The sequence below is a fragment of the Cheilinus undulatus genome, linkage group 9 (genome assembly GCF_018320785.1).
Source record: "Cheilinus undulatus linkage group 9, ASM1832078v1, whole genome shotgun sequence".
In the NCBI taxonomy this organism is placed as follows: Eukaryota; Metazoa; Chordata; class Actinopteri; order Labriformes; family Labridae; genus Cheilinus; species Cheilinus undulatus.
The window spans coordinates 35,395,881-35,409,100 of NC_054873.1; the positions used below are offsets into that span (position 1 = coordinate 35,395,881).

The window sequence follows — 13,220 nt, forward strand, 5'->3', positions numbered from 1 at the left end:
GACCCCTGCTCATATCTAAGAAAAGCTAACGTTTTAACAAAAATGCAAGGATTCAGATTTTCTGCAAAAATTGCATTCAGTCAGTGCCAACACAGAAGGGAACCAACATTTTTCCCCAATCACCTTAATAGAGCATATTTCAGCAATTCATTCTTTCACAGATTTCTTTTCAAGCATTCGCAGGTGACCCCGTTTTGTTTCAAGGCGTGTCACAGTTGTTGTTTTATACTGCAGTCATTTTTGTTGTGTCATTTGACAGATAAAGCCGACTCCTGGATCCTAATTTATTTTAAAATTTTTTTTAGTAACAAGCAGGTTAGCTGCTAGCTTCGGCTAAGCTAGATGTTCAGTGTTCACTGTAGAGCTGCAGAAAGACACCAATATTTAATATAAATATGCTACATTTATTTTTCTTGTTTAAATTACTTTTTTTAAGTTAAGCCAAGTCAAGTTAAGTGAAATTTAGCTAAAGTTTAAGTAGTGTAAGTTAAAGTTATGTTTAGTTTAAGTTTTTGTTTCAGTCTAACTTTAAGGTTAAGTTTTAGTTCAAGTTTAGTTTTAGCTTAGATAAGTTTAGTGTAATTTAGTTCAGTTTAGCCAAAGTAAAGTTAAGTTGACCATTAGTTCAAATAGTTTAGATTTAGTTTAGTTTAGATTAGTTTGAACCTTAGTCTAAGTCTAAGTTAAAGTTTGGGTTTAAGTTTAATCTTTAATTTAGTTAAGATTAGTCTAAGTTTAAGCTTTACTCTAAGTTTTAGTCTTAATTTTAGTTTATTTTAATTTAGTTTAGTTTATTAATTTATTTAACAAGGGCCATGCACAACATAACTGTTGAGCCATAGATAGCTATGCTAATTTACACCAGTGCTCCCTGGGCAGGAAGATGTTTAAACATACAATTAGAGCAATAAAAAACAGTATGCAAACATTTTTAAAAAACAAAACAAACTCATCAGTACAACACATAAAACAACATTCTCAAAAGAAAAGGGGTAAACCGCTGTTTTTTATTCTCCCTGCAAGAACCTTAAGCACTTGCAGCAATATCAAATGGTAATGAAACCATATTTTTAAAAATCAGTTATGTTGATTTAGCAATTGTTAATGTGGACAGCATGTTTGATGTGACTTACTTCCAGGTGACTTCCAGGCTCAGCTTGATCGTCCCGAGGTCGTTAATATCCACGGCAACCGTCTGCGGCAGTGCTGCGAACAAGTCCTTTGTCTCACATGAAACACTTCCTACAACCACGTGATTGGCTAAACTTTTCAGCTCCGTCACCTAGAAGACCACATACATGTAGTTTATTTATACACAGTTTACATTCAGCTGTATTTGTATCATCTTCATTGAACCAGATGTTGGTCTGACCTTCACACAGAGGAACTCGCTGATGAGCGGCATGAACACCATCTCTTCACTGTCCCACACCTGTTTGCCGTTGATCTCTATTCTGCCGCGGAGCTTCCACCGCTGTCGACCGTACCGCATAAAGATCTGAGCACAAACAATAAACAGATGGCATCAATCTCACTTCAGTCTGTCAGATGTATCTATAGATTTGTATACATAGAGTTTAACAGATGTCATTTGTTGTAATCTTCTTTCTTTGAATGAATTCTTACATGTGTTTATAATATATGTTGTCATTGCTCAGTCTCAATGAACAGACAAAAATTTACTCTGATTGATTTAGGATCATCAATTCAAACACTGAGACTGACTTCTCCTTACTGACTAACCTCATACTGGTCACCAGCACACAATCTTGCAAATCCAGCCAGACCTGAAAGACAAAAAAAGAGACAGATGCAGTCGATCAGTGTCAGGAAACCCCCTCCGGGACTAACTACAGCTCTAAAAGGTGGTTTCTAGTGATCTGAACTTAAACTGTGTTGATAACTGAGCAGGTTGGTGGATAATTTTGACCCCAAACTAGTAATAATAACAGTCAAATCACATCTTGTCTGTAGGCCTTAGACATCTGTGTAAACAACCATCACTGTTTTTCTCTTTACATATGACAAGTTGCCAGTCTTTGTTTCACTACACAGAAGATCAAAATGGGAATTTACTGTTTCTGGAGAGTTTCATTCCAATACAGAAAAATATTCACAGCATAGTACAGGATTATTGTCAAATAAAATATGATGACAGTAGGACTGGATTGCATAACAATTCATGAGTGTTTACATAAAAAATGTGCCTTTAAATGGAAGAATAAGCAACTAACATTATCTGTCCATGATGTACCGAGTGGTTTAAATTCATCCCCTATTTAAATGAATACTGAAGGAAATTTGAAAAAATCATGACTTTTATCATTAGTGAATAGATTATGGTAACACTTTAATCAAGTGAAACTATTTTCCCTTCACCACTCTAAGCCCCCGAGTCAATTTCAAATACCACACATGACAAATACATGATAAAATCTGCCTTGAAAACAAGATTTCTCTTCTAATATCTGATTATTGATATATGGTTTGTTCTCTTGAAAGAAATGAATTCTGTATACATCAGTAAATATACCTGTATAAAAATGTATATTAAATTAAGCTGTAACTATCATGTTCATTGCATTAAAAAAGCAGCTTGACATTGATTTGATTCAGTGTTTATCTCATTAAATTTACCATTTCTATTTGCTTTAATGTTGGTATAATAAATGATCATGAAAGCAACATATTTTTCCTTTCGTTGACTTATTAGTAATAACAAGGGTTGAATTAAGAATATCTGACAAGTTGTAAAGACCTGGCCCTTTAGCATTGACAATAACATCAATGTGCCACTCTTGGGAATCAGATAAGCCCACTCCTGAGTCAAAGCATCTACAACCTAGGCAATAGTTTATGACAAATATGTTACTCAGAAATGATTTTCTCATGGTCACATCCGCTTACTGTATCTAGCTTGTACCAGGTTGGAGTATGTGCTTTTTTATTTTGTATGTTTTAAACATGGCAACAATCAGGGAAAGGAAAGAAGAGACTTGTCTGTGATGTTTGATCCTTACCTTTCATCTTAATATGAAACTCTCCCAGCTGATTCTCCAGCTCGTTCTCCAGCACACACATGTTCTACAAAGAAGATAAGAGAGGGACACTTATATTTATACCAACCACGTCCAAACTAAACAGGTATTATTAGTCACATTATCCCACATTATTCACAATAGTTATGAATATCTGTCTCCGTCTCTATGTTCAGTGGTAGTCTGTAGTGTCTTAACCAGAGACTTAGAGGGTTTAATTCCCAGCTCCTGCAGTCATTTATCAAGTAGGGATGCACAGTATTGGATTTTTGTCAATTCATTTTTAGCCGATACTGATATTGATACTGATATTTAAATATGCTTTTCAGACAAGCAATTGCAGTCCTTTAGGACACACTTTAAGGTTTGAAGATGACCAAGGAAACAAATCTTTAGTCCTTAAAAACACTTCAAACTTTAAAGAATGAGGATAAATAAAGAAAAAGACCTCAACTGACATAGGTCTGTTGGTTCAGCCTAAAACTCCACTAATTTATTAGTTTAAATGGACAAAATTCACAGTCGATGTATGCTGAAGTACACAGGCAAAATATTGGATGTAAATATTGGAAGAAATTTTGATATCTGCCAATACCAATAATATTGTGCATCCCCAATAACAAGGTGTCCTTCCTTGGGCAGGTGACAGAAGTTAAAAATAGGGATGCACACTACTACCGGCGTGAAATCAGAATCAGCAGATAGTTATTAGCTTAAAAGTAAATAATTGGGTGCTAGTATAGCTCAGTGAATAGAAAGCGGTCATCCACAGACTGAGGCTATAGTCCTTAGCACTTGTGGGATCGATTCCCGGTCTTGATCCAAATTTGGTGCGTGCCTTCCCAGTCTCTCTGCCCTGGTGTTTCCTGTTTCTCTTTGGCTCTCCTATCCAATATAATCAAAGAGTCCCAAAAATAATCCTTTAGAAAAGGGAAACATTGGTATTGGCAGATATTTACTGATATTCTGGCTATAAAAACCAGCTGTAAACATTGGCCATATAAATAAATAAGCTGGTGGAGTTTTAGGATGGATCAACAGAACTACATCAGCTGAACTCTCTTTCTTTATTTATGATCATTCCTTATACTTTAAAGTGTATGTTAAAGACTGAAGTTTGTCAATTTGTTCATCCTCAGTATTTTAACTGTATGTTTTATGGACTGAAGTTTTAGGTCTGAACTACATTTAAATATTGGCATCAATATCAGCATTGGATAAAATTAATATGTAAATAATGGCAAATTGGATATCAGCAACTAACCTTATAGCATATATCCCTGCTTAAAAGAAATCAGCCTTTTGGAATTTGTTGTTTTCATAATCCTTGTCAAACTGATCTAAAAGATGAACCATAAACACTAGAACAGAACTTGAACTTCTATAACCTCAAGGCTGTGCAATTTTAAGGGAAGTGACTCAATTTAATGAACTAAGGAATTATTTCACAATCAGTGAAAATACAAATGTAAGGCTGGATTTTCTATTACAGATCACTAGTAAAAGAAAAAACGTACAGTTTAACTTAAAAGAACATAAAACCCCAGAAAATACATGTAAACCAGTAAACATTTTCTGGGGTTTTATGTTCTATCTATGAACATATGTTCATACTTTCATCAATCATTTTGATTTATAGGATTTTATTTCATTTTGGCTAGAGTTATATATTGATTTTAATGTGAAACATCTGAAGATAAATGATAGACTGGCAACATAATAGGCTTTAATATCAATGCAGATGCTAGTGCCATGATAACATTGCAGAGTTTTAAGACTTATTGTGTTTTCCTTCTACTTAGGCATGCATAGGCCATATTCACTGACAGTTATCACAATACATTCATGGATTCACCAATATCTGTGTCTTTCATCAGAAGGATCCATCTTGCTAAGCTACAATCTGAAACTTCCCTTCCAGGTCAAAAAATGACTGGACCAGTTCAAGTAGAATGTGAGGGAAGCTGCAGGCATGGTTTAGTTTTACTGCAAGCCTGTAAACAATGACTGCTGTTAAAAGATTAGCATGGCTGCAGCAATAACAACAGTTTTATCAGAACTGGACAGTATTTCTTTATAAAAAAAAGAGTGAAGATTTCACTGAACACTTGGAAAAGATGTTTTTTCTCTTCTCCTGACTTGCTTTGGCAAAAGTTGAATGTGCCAACTGGCTCCACTCAAGTTAAACATAAAAAACGGCTGCCTGTCAAACTTGCCTTATAGACTCTTCAGGGGGGCACACCCCTATTACATCACATGTTATGCCACCCTGATTGACTGTAATGAGTTTAGACTGTTGCCCAGGTAGTTGTATAAAAAAATCTAGCCAATGGATACATAAAACAGTCTGATACATTTATCATTTTTATCTACATCAGTTTCTCCCCCTATCATAGTCTCCTCCGTCTCCTTCTTACCTCTGTGTACTCTTTGTATCCTTTGTTGGCCTCTGCCAAACTCTCCTTGGCCTCCTTGCTGACTGGTGAGGCAGTGTACGCCTTCACCATCTTGTTGGCTCCATCTCTGAGCCTCCTCTGCAGGCAGTACGCTTCATAGAGCTCCTCAATCTTGGAAAAACAGGAGGGAGAATATGTACACTTTATGTTTCTGTTATCAATCAATGATAAGGCAGCCTCTTGGAGAGCGGAATGCAAAAGATGTAAAGTAGTTCTAGACAGGAACTGGACAGGAAGTCGGTCAATCAGTGGCTCAGGAAGGCGTGTCTGCATTATGTTTGTGTATTACATATGCTTGTGATACGGCCTGTTCTATAGCACATACTTGGATATACAGTATGTTTATGTTACGGAGAAAAGTCACTACTGGAATTGCAATCTCAAGCATCGAATTTCACAGTCTGCACATAACTAAACTCCACACATGACTTATCAGATCATATTTATAGATGTATAAAGAGCATTGTTAGAACCGTTTCCACATTTTCTTGCATTGTAGAGTAACTCTATCACTGCGTGGAGTTAGATGCACATCACCATCCTATAGTAGAACATTTGAACCTTACTTCTTAGTGCATGTATCTAAGAACAGTGTGGCTCATTTCAGTAGAAAGTTGCTAAATTTGTGCATTTCCAGCAGTCTTACCTTGCTGAGGTGAAACTCCAGCCGTCGTATGTACCTCTCAGTCACCTTCACTTGCTGTTAGAGGAAACACACTTTAAATCAAACTTTTCAACATCAGGAAGATGATTTTCAATCAGTGTAGGTTACTTTAACATTCTTTACAAAACACACAAAAAGGTCTAAATTTAAAAGTGGCTGGAAGTTGCAAAGTTACATCAAAACAATACCACAAGCAAACTGAGCTATTAAAAAAGACAAACAATTCACTTTTTTTTTTAACCTCATTTATAGCACAAATTCCTCTCTAAAAATTAACACTGTATTACCTTGTCAAGCTCATACAGGAAACCCTAAAGATAGAGAGGAAGGGGAGATTAAATTTTGTTACAATGTGACATTTTAATATGTACATTTTCAAATGTTGACTTCAGACAGAGGTTTGTATTCAATTAGATAAACTCAATATGATTGTGACTAATGCATTAGGGTAAGAATTGGAAGTAGGACTCCACCATTTAAGAAAATATCAGAACTTCAGTGTGGCTATGAGCAGTAACTCAGTGAGAAAATGTGAAATTATGTTGCAAAAAATTACCATGAATGCCATCCCAATCATAATATCGGTCAAAATCACAGTATGGAGGGTTGTTTTATTGCAGCCTTGGTAATTTATGATTGAAATATTTATTTGTGACAAACAAACGTCAAAGCGTACCAGTCTGGAGTTTCTCTTCGATTCTTTCATCTGTCTGCTCAGGCCGTCCAAGTCAGTTTGATAAACCTGCAGATAAGACCTGAGAAAACACATATGTAGTTACTGATTTTTTTATTTGTATATGAAAATAAGTTTTTCCATGGCTCTCCCAGGATGGGCCTTTAAAAAGGATCTTGTTAAATTTGTCCCTTGTAGTATCCACAATACAAAATATATGGATGAAATGCCTTCGTTTCTCCTTCTCATCAAGTTAAAAATCTGTGTTATCCTCAACAGCACACTATCTGTCCAATCTCACATCAACAATTGAAACTGATTGATATCCTAGCACATTAGAGGTGTTTTCTGTGGTGGGCCAGGTAGAGACTGAAAAATTTTATGGGCATTTTCCTGCTCTAAGGAAGTTAAACTGCCTCATTCTTGGGATCTTTAAACCTTTTTTTGCACGTGTTCATTTGCAGTCCTTGACATTTCTTTAATTCACTGCTTTAGGAATTGAAGAAAACAGAGCCTGAACGTAAAAAAAACATGCTGAATATAAGAGACCGCTTTTTTATGTGTGCTTTGCAGTGGAAAAGGCCCTCAGAGCATAAAAGACATGAGCCCTTGGCTAAAAGATTCAAGCTGCTCTTTATGTTCCTGCACAGCAGTGCAGCAGTGATGTGTGCATACTCACTGAAGGCCTTTCTTCAGTGCCTCGTACACCTGGTCTAGGCGCTCTGGTTGAGGAACTTTAGGTGGTGGATTGGACTTGGTGGATGTGTTGAACATCCTGCTGGCTCTGCTGGGTTTCCTGCTCAGACCTGGAGTGCTGAACACTGAGAGGTTCCTGCAGCATCAGGTAAACAGCATGTAAACATGAGGTAAACACAGAGTAATCATGAGGTAAAGGTCATATAAACATGAGGTAAACATCAAGAATACATCAGGTAAACACATGGGTTTAGCATCAGGTAAACATCTTCAGATGTCACCAGACTCTTATAAGTCAAAATATCTTAAAAAGCACCAACAGGAATATTTACATTACATTATCAATCAAGATTGAGTTACAGCAACATATTTTATATTATATGTTGTTTTGTTATTACTAGCAACAAAGTCTATACTAAATAAAGGAAGGATGGATGGCTTAAATAAGGGGAAAATACCAACTTTTTATGAGTGGGATAAGCAATCAAATTAAGTACCATGGCTTAATTCATCCAAAGAAGGGGTGGGGGTAAGTAAAAACAACTGAGCAGTGATTGTTTTCCTCTGATCTCTAACTAAATATTTTCTATGAATGCAGTGGCTGTACAATACTCCTGATCACTGATCCATTCATTATTTTCTGGTAAATCAAGACAAAAACTAGTTTTATTTCAAAATACTTTGTAAAGATTAATAGGAAATAAATTAATGAGGCAGTGTATTGTTTCAAAATACCAAGATTATCTTCATATATTCATTATGTAAAATCTTGTTAAAGCATTTTTATAGCACGCAATATGAAGAAGGAAAAACACCAATTACTTTCTCTCAGACCAAATGAAATTAATTAATCTGTTTAATGATTCATTCATAAAAACATCATTAATTATGTTTTAGATACAGGCTGGTGTGTTACAGCTGATGGTCTGATATGATCCTCATTGACTCATTTCTCCCATGTTTGAAACACACAGTCAGACTGTCTGTCTTTGGAGCTCCACCTGACAGGATATCCTGTTGAATTCCCCACAGTGTATGTGTTAGTGTGTTAGTGTGTGTACCTGTAGGCCTTGTCGTAAGTGTTGACTCCAGTGAAGCTCTGGCTCCTACTGATGGACCTGGAGGTGAGTTGTCTGGCGGGGCGAACGGACAGCGACATGGTGGAGAGGGTTCGGGATGGACTCCCTACGAGGAGAATGAGAGAGGAACCGTCAACACAATGACCTCTGCCTGGATCTCTCTTTGACTTTGAAGAGGACAGCTAAAGCCTTATTGACAAAGACTGGCCATCAGCATGTTAAAAAAACAAATATCAGGTGTCAGTGCTTATCTGTCATTATTGGCCTCCAGTACACCTAACTGCTAAATCAAAGAGATATTTACTGGGAATAAGAGGTCACATTCAGGACAAATTTTGATATGTTTTCATAGTCCAACACAACAGAAAATGCATAGTGGGAGTCTGATACCAAAACATGTCTTGCATAAAGCATCAGTATTAACAATCAACTAAATTCTTAATATAAAAAATGGTGCTGCAGTTCCATGGAAAATATTAGGAAATATGGGAAAAGATTTATCAAAAAAGACAATCATACACACCTACAGGATGTTAGAGTTTATGGTTCTGCATGCACCTACAAATGCAAGCTTATCTGTCTGCTTCTGTATCTGTAATACTCAGTCATCCAGTAAAAGTGTAACACCAGAAGGTTGATTTAACAAACAATTAAGTTTAATATAAAGGTGGAGAAAAATGAACTTTTTTAAACTAAATGTTACAAATCATAACAAGTATCACAGTGTTGACAGCACAGGTATAATGGCTGCTTTATAGATGAAACATTCAGATCCAAAATAATATTTATATAATACACAACATAAACAACAGCTAGGCCAATAATTCCCTTGTTCAAAGATCAAATGTCCCTTTTATTCAGTGAAGTATGAGTTATCTACAGCTCTTTCTTTCTTTCATAACAGCATCGTTGTCTTCAAAAAGCAGTCTTTCTCTGGAGGCATCCTCTCTAAAACCGAGAGATACTGAGAATAACAGTCTGATTGTGGCAAACATGATTTCTTTCACTGGATATACATATAACAGGACAATTTATTTTGAAGTGCTGCAGCATCAGAGTACCTTAATTAATTTAATTGCTTCACTAACACAATTATTCATGAAAAAAGTTTTAAGAATCTTTGTTACAGAGAATAACAAGACAAACACTTATTTTACAGAAAAATCGGTAGTCTACATGAAAACCTAACTACATTGTAAGCCTCTTTTTCCCTATGTGTGCTTTAGCTGATAATTAGTCTGAGTAACTTCCCAGAGTAAGACTATTTACACAGAATGACAGAAGGAAACAACAAACTCTAAACATTTGTTGATAATGTAAAAATAAACTGTATAATGGGAATGATCTATTAGTTTGGCATGAATCACTAAACTCTTCTCTAAATGTCCGTCAGTATTTTATAACACAGGCAGTCATTCAGCTTTGAGCAGTACAAACAGAAACTGAACAGCTTATCTGTCTGCTCCTAGTTTACACAAGGTCATGAGGGTGATCAAGTGTGAGAAAATGGTCTGTTTCATGACTGATAAATGACACATTCACCACTTTAAATGACAGACTATATTAGCTTTAGCAAAACAGTATTAAATTACTTTCCTTACAGCTAATGTGAGCAGTCTGTCGTAGTTCATTACTTGTTAAACACAGAGGCAACACTCAATAATATATATATAATATACTGTATTTGAAACTCAGCATGCATGAGTTAGCTGTCTTAGTTGGCAGGTTCACATAGTATCATTCCAGTAGTCATGATTTCTTTTATCATTGTAAGTAAAACATTTCACTGGTGGTAATGTGAGACCCATGATTAGGAGCTCTAGTTATTGGTGCATGCTGTTGTAGAAAGTGAGCTATGTAATGTTCAAAGGTGACCAAGGAACTTTGGTTGTTGTATTTCCCCACTTACAAAGTATTAAAACCTATCATCTGAAATACTGAAACCCATCATGCATGTCTTTGAAATTAAAATGAAGAAAAGTATACTAAGTAGAATTGCTGGACATGTCTATAAACCTTTTCATAGTTAATTATCAGCAATGATTTTTGAAATGTATTATTCAATCTATTATTATTATTATTATTATTATTATTGTTATTATTATTATTATTATCATTATCATTATCATCATCATCATCATTATTATCATTATTATCATTATCATTATAATAATTATTATCATTATCATTATCATTATTACCTTATCACACCACATATTATCCAACACAGAGGCCAGGATGTCTGTTTTATTTTTATTCATTTTGCTTTGTTTGTTTGTTTGTTTGTTTGTTTGTTTGTTTGTTTGTCTTGTTTTATGTGGGTGTGTGTTGTGCATTGTTTTCTTGTTACTGTTCCATGTAAGTAATGCCACTTTATCACCAATAAAAAATAAACAAATTAAAAAAAGATTTTTTTCAGTAAAGCAACAATATGTCACTTTTCCACCTTAAAATTAATGTTTTAAAGTTGATTTAACAGTACAGTGACTTTCTAAAGGGAAACTGACAGCTACTCCATCATCATCAATGCTTGTCTGCTTACAGTACGATGTAACTTTAGCAGTTCTCTCTCAGTATTATTTATTGTTTAAGATTATTTCTGAGGCTTTTTTGCCTTTATTGGAAAGGACAGCACCAAACACGCACGAAGGGTGGGAATGAATACCGCACCCAGTGAGCTCAGGACTACAGCCTCAGTTTATGGATGCCTGCTCTACCAGCCGAGCTAAACCAGTGCCCATGAGTAGTTTTCTATATCAAGTACTCCTTCCCCTTGGCCCTAGGTCCTAGGCCCAGGCAGAGTCGGAATCAAGGGAAGTCAAAGACATCCTGTTAGACAAAGAAGCATAAGTATACACCGCTTTCCACATTATTAAGCAAATTACATTTTTCTCTTATTTTCCTAAATATTAATGCAAATGACAGTCAGAATATTTTTCAAGTCATCAGCCATTAGAGCATAATTCAAATGTTTTTGAACGAACTTCATAATGATAACCATTATTTTAAAAAAATAAAAACCTCAAAATGCCCTGTTCAACATTAGCTTAACATTAACAACATCTTAACAGGCCAAGTTACATGTTAGCATAGGAGCCCTTCTTTGATATCACCTTCACAATTCTTGCATCCATTAAACTTGTGAGTTTTTGGAGAGCTTCTGCTTGAATTTCTCTGCAGGATGCCAGAATATCCTTCCAGAGCTGCTGTTTTGATGTGAACTGCCTCCCACCCTCATAGATCTTTAGCTTGAGGATGCTCCAAAGGTTCTCAATAGGGTTGAGGTCAGGAGAGGTTTGGGGCCACACCATGAGTTTCTCTCCTTTTATGCCCATAGCAGCCAATGACACAGAGGTATTCTTTGCAGCATGAGATGGTGCATTGTCATGCATGAAGAAAATTTTGCTACAGGAGGCACTGTTCTTCTTTTTGTACCATGGCAGAAAAGTGGTCAGACATTTTTTTTTTTACCATGGAAGAAAGTGGTCAGTAAGAAACTCTACATACTTTGCTGAGGTCATTTTCACACCTTCAGGGACCCTAAAGGGGCCTACCAGCTCTCTCCTCATGAATCCAGCCCAAAACAGGGCTCCGCCCCCTCCTTGCTGATGTCACAGCCTTGTTGGGACATGGTGGCCATCCACCAATCATCCACTACTCCTCCATCTGGACCATCCAGGGTTGCACGGCACTCACCAGTCAACAAGACTTCTATTTCTGGGCCCACTGCAACCATTTCTGCTTCTGAGCATTGGATCGGGCGGCTGAATAGTAGGTTTATACATGACTGCAAGCCTCTGGAGGATCCTACACCTTGAGGTTGGTGGGACTCCAGAGGCACCAGCAGCTTCAAATACCTGTTTGCTGCTTTGTAATGGCATTTTAGCATCTGCTCTCTTAATCTGATGTATTTGTCTGTCAGAAACCTTCCTCATTATGCCTTTATCTGCAGGAACCCGTCTGTGCTCTGAATCAGCCACAAATTCCTTCACAGTACAATGATCACGATTAATTTTTCATGAAATATCTAATGTTTTCACACCTTGTCCAAGGCATTACACTATTTGACACTTTTCAGCAGCAGAGAGATCCTTTTTCTTTCCTATATTGCTTGAAACCTGTGGCCTGCTTAATAATGTGGAAAAGTGCATTTTGAGGTTTTTATTTTTAAAAAATAATGGTTATCATTATGAAGTTTGTTCAAAAACATATGAATTATGCTCTAATGGCTGATGACTTGAAAAATATGACTTTCATTTGCATTATTATTTAGGGAAATAAGAGAAAAATGTCATTTGCTTAATAATGTGGAAAGCAGTGTGTTTTACACTACATTTTAAAACTGTTGTCTGTTTTTCTTGGAATCATTTCAGGAAAACTTCCCTCACTTCAAGCCCTCTGAACATACTATATGATGCTCTACCCAACCCTGACCATGTTTACTGAATTAACAAAGCATTTTATTAACTAAATATTACATGACTATTTATTTAGTATGCTTTTTTGGCACAATGAGGGGTTGAAAGTTAGTGACATGTCTCTGGTTGATAAGCTGAAGAGGAAGCAAGCAGGTCATGACAGATGAAGCTAAGAGAAGAAGAAGAGAAAAATGTC

The 13,220-nt window shown here is 36.1% G+C and overlaps 1 protein-coding gene across 2 annotated transcripts in view; it reads right to left on the minus strand.

The window, feature by feature from the left end:
- Positions 1–13,220, minus strand: part of ripor1 (RHO family interacting cell polarization regulator 1) — a 94,910-nt gene that overhangs the window by 23,018 nt on the left and 58,672 nt on the right. For both annotated transcript variants that reach the window (XM_041795004.1, XM_041795003.1), the window contains exons 2-11: positions 8,589–8,712; positions 7,511–7,663; positions 6,835–6,913; positions 6,446–6,469; positions 6,141–6,194; positions 5,456–5,605; positions 3,021–3,084; positions 1,744–1,787; positions 1,373–1,498; positions 1,134–1,282 (exon numbers count right to left, since the gene is read on the minus strand). In XM_041795004.1, the coding sequence (XP_041650938.1) occupies positions 1,134–1,282; positions 1,373–1,498; positions 1,744–1,787; positions 3,021–3,084; positions 5,456–5,605; positions 6,141–6,194; positions 6,446–6,469; positions 6,835–6,913; positions 7,511–7,663; positions 8,589–8,686 (941 nt within the window). In that variant the 5' untranslated portion in view covers positions 8,687–8,712. The remainder of the gene's footprint in view (positions 1–1,133; positions 1,283–1,372; positions 1,499–1,743; positions 1,788–3,020; positions 3,085–5,455; positions 5,606–6,140; positions 6,195–6,445; positions 6,470–6,834; positions 6,914–7,510; positions 7,664–8,588; positions 8,713–13,220) is intronic.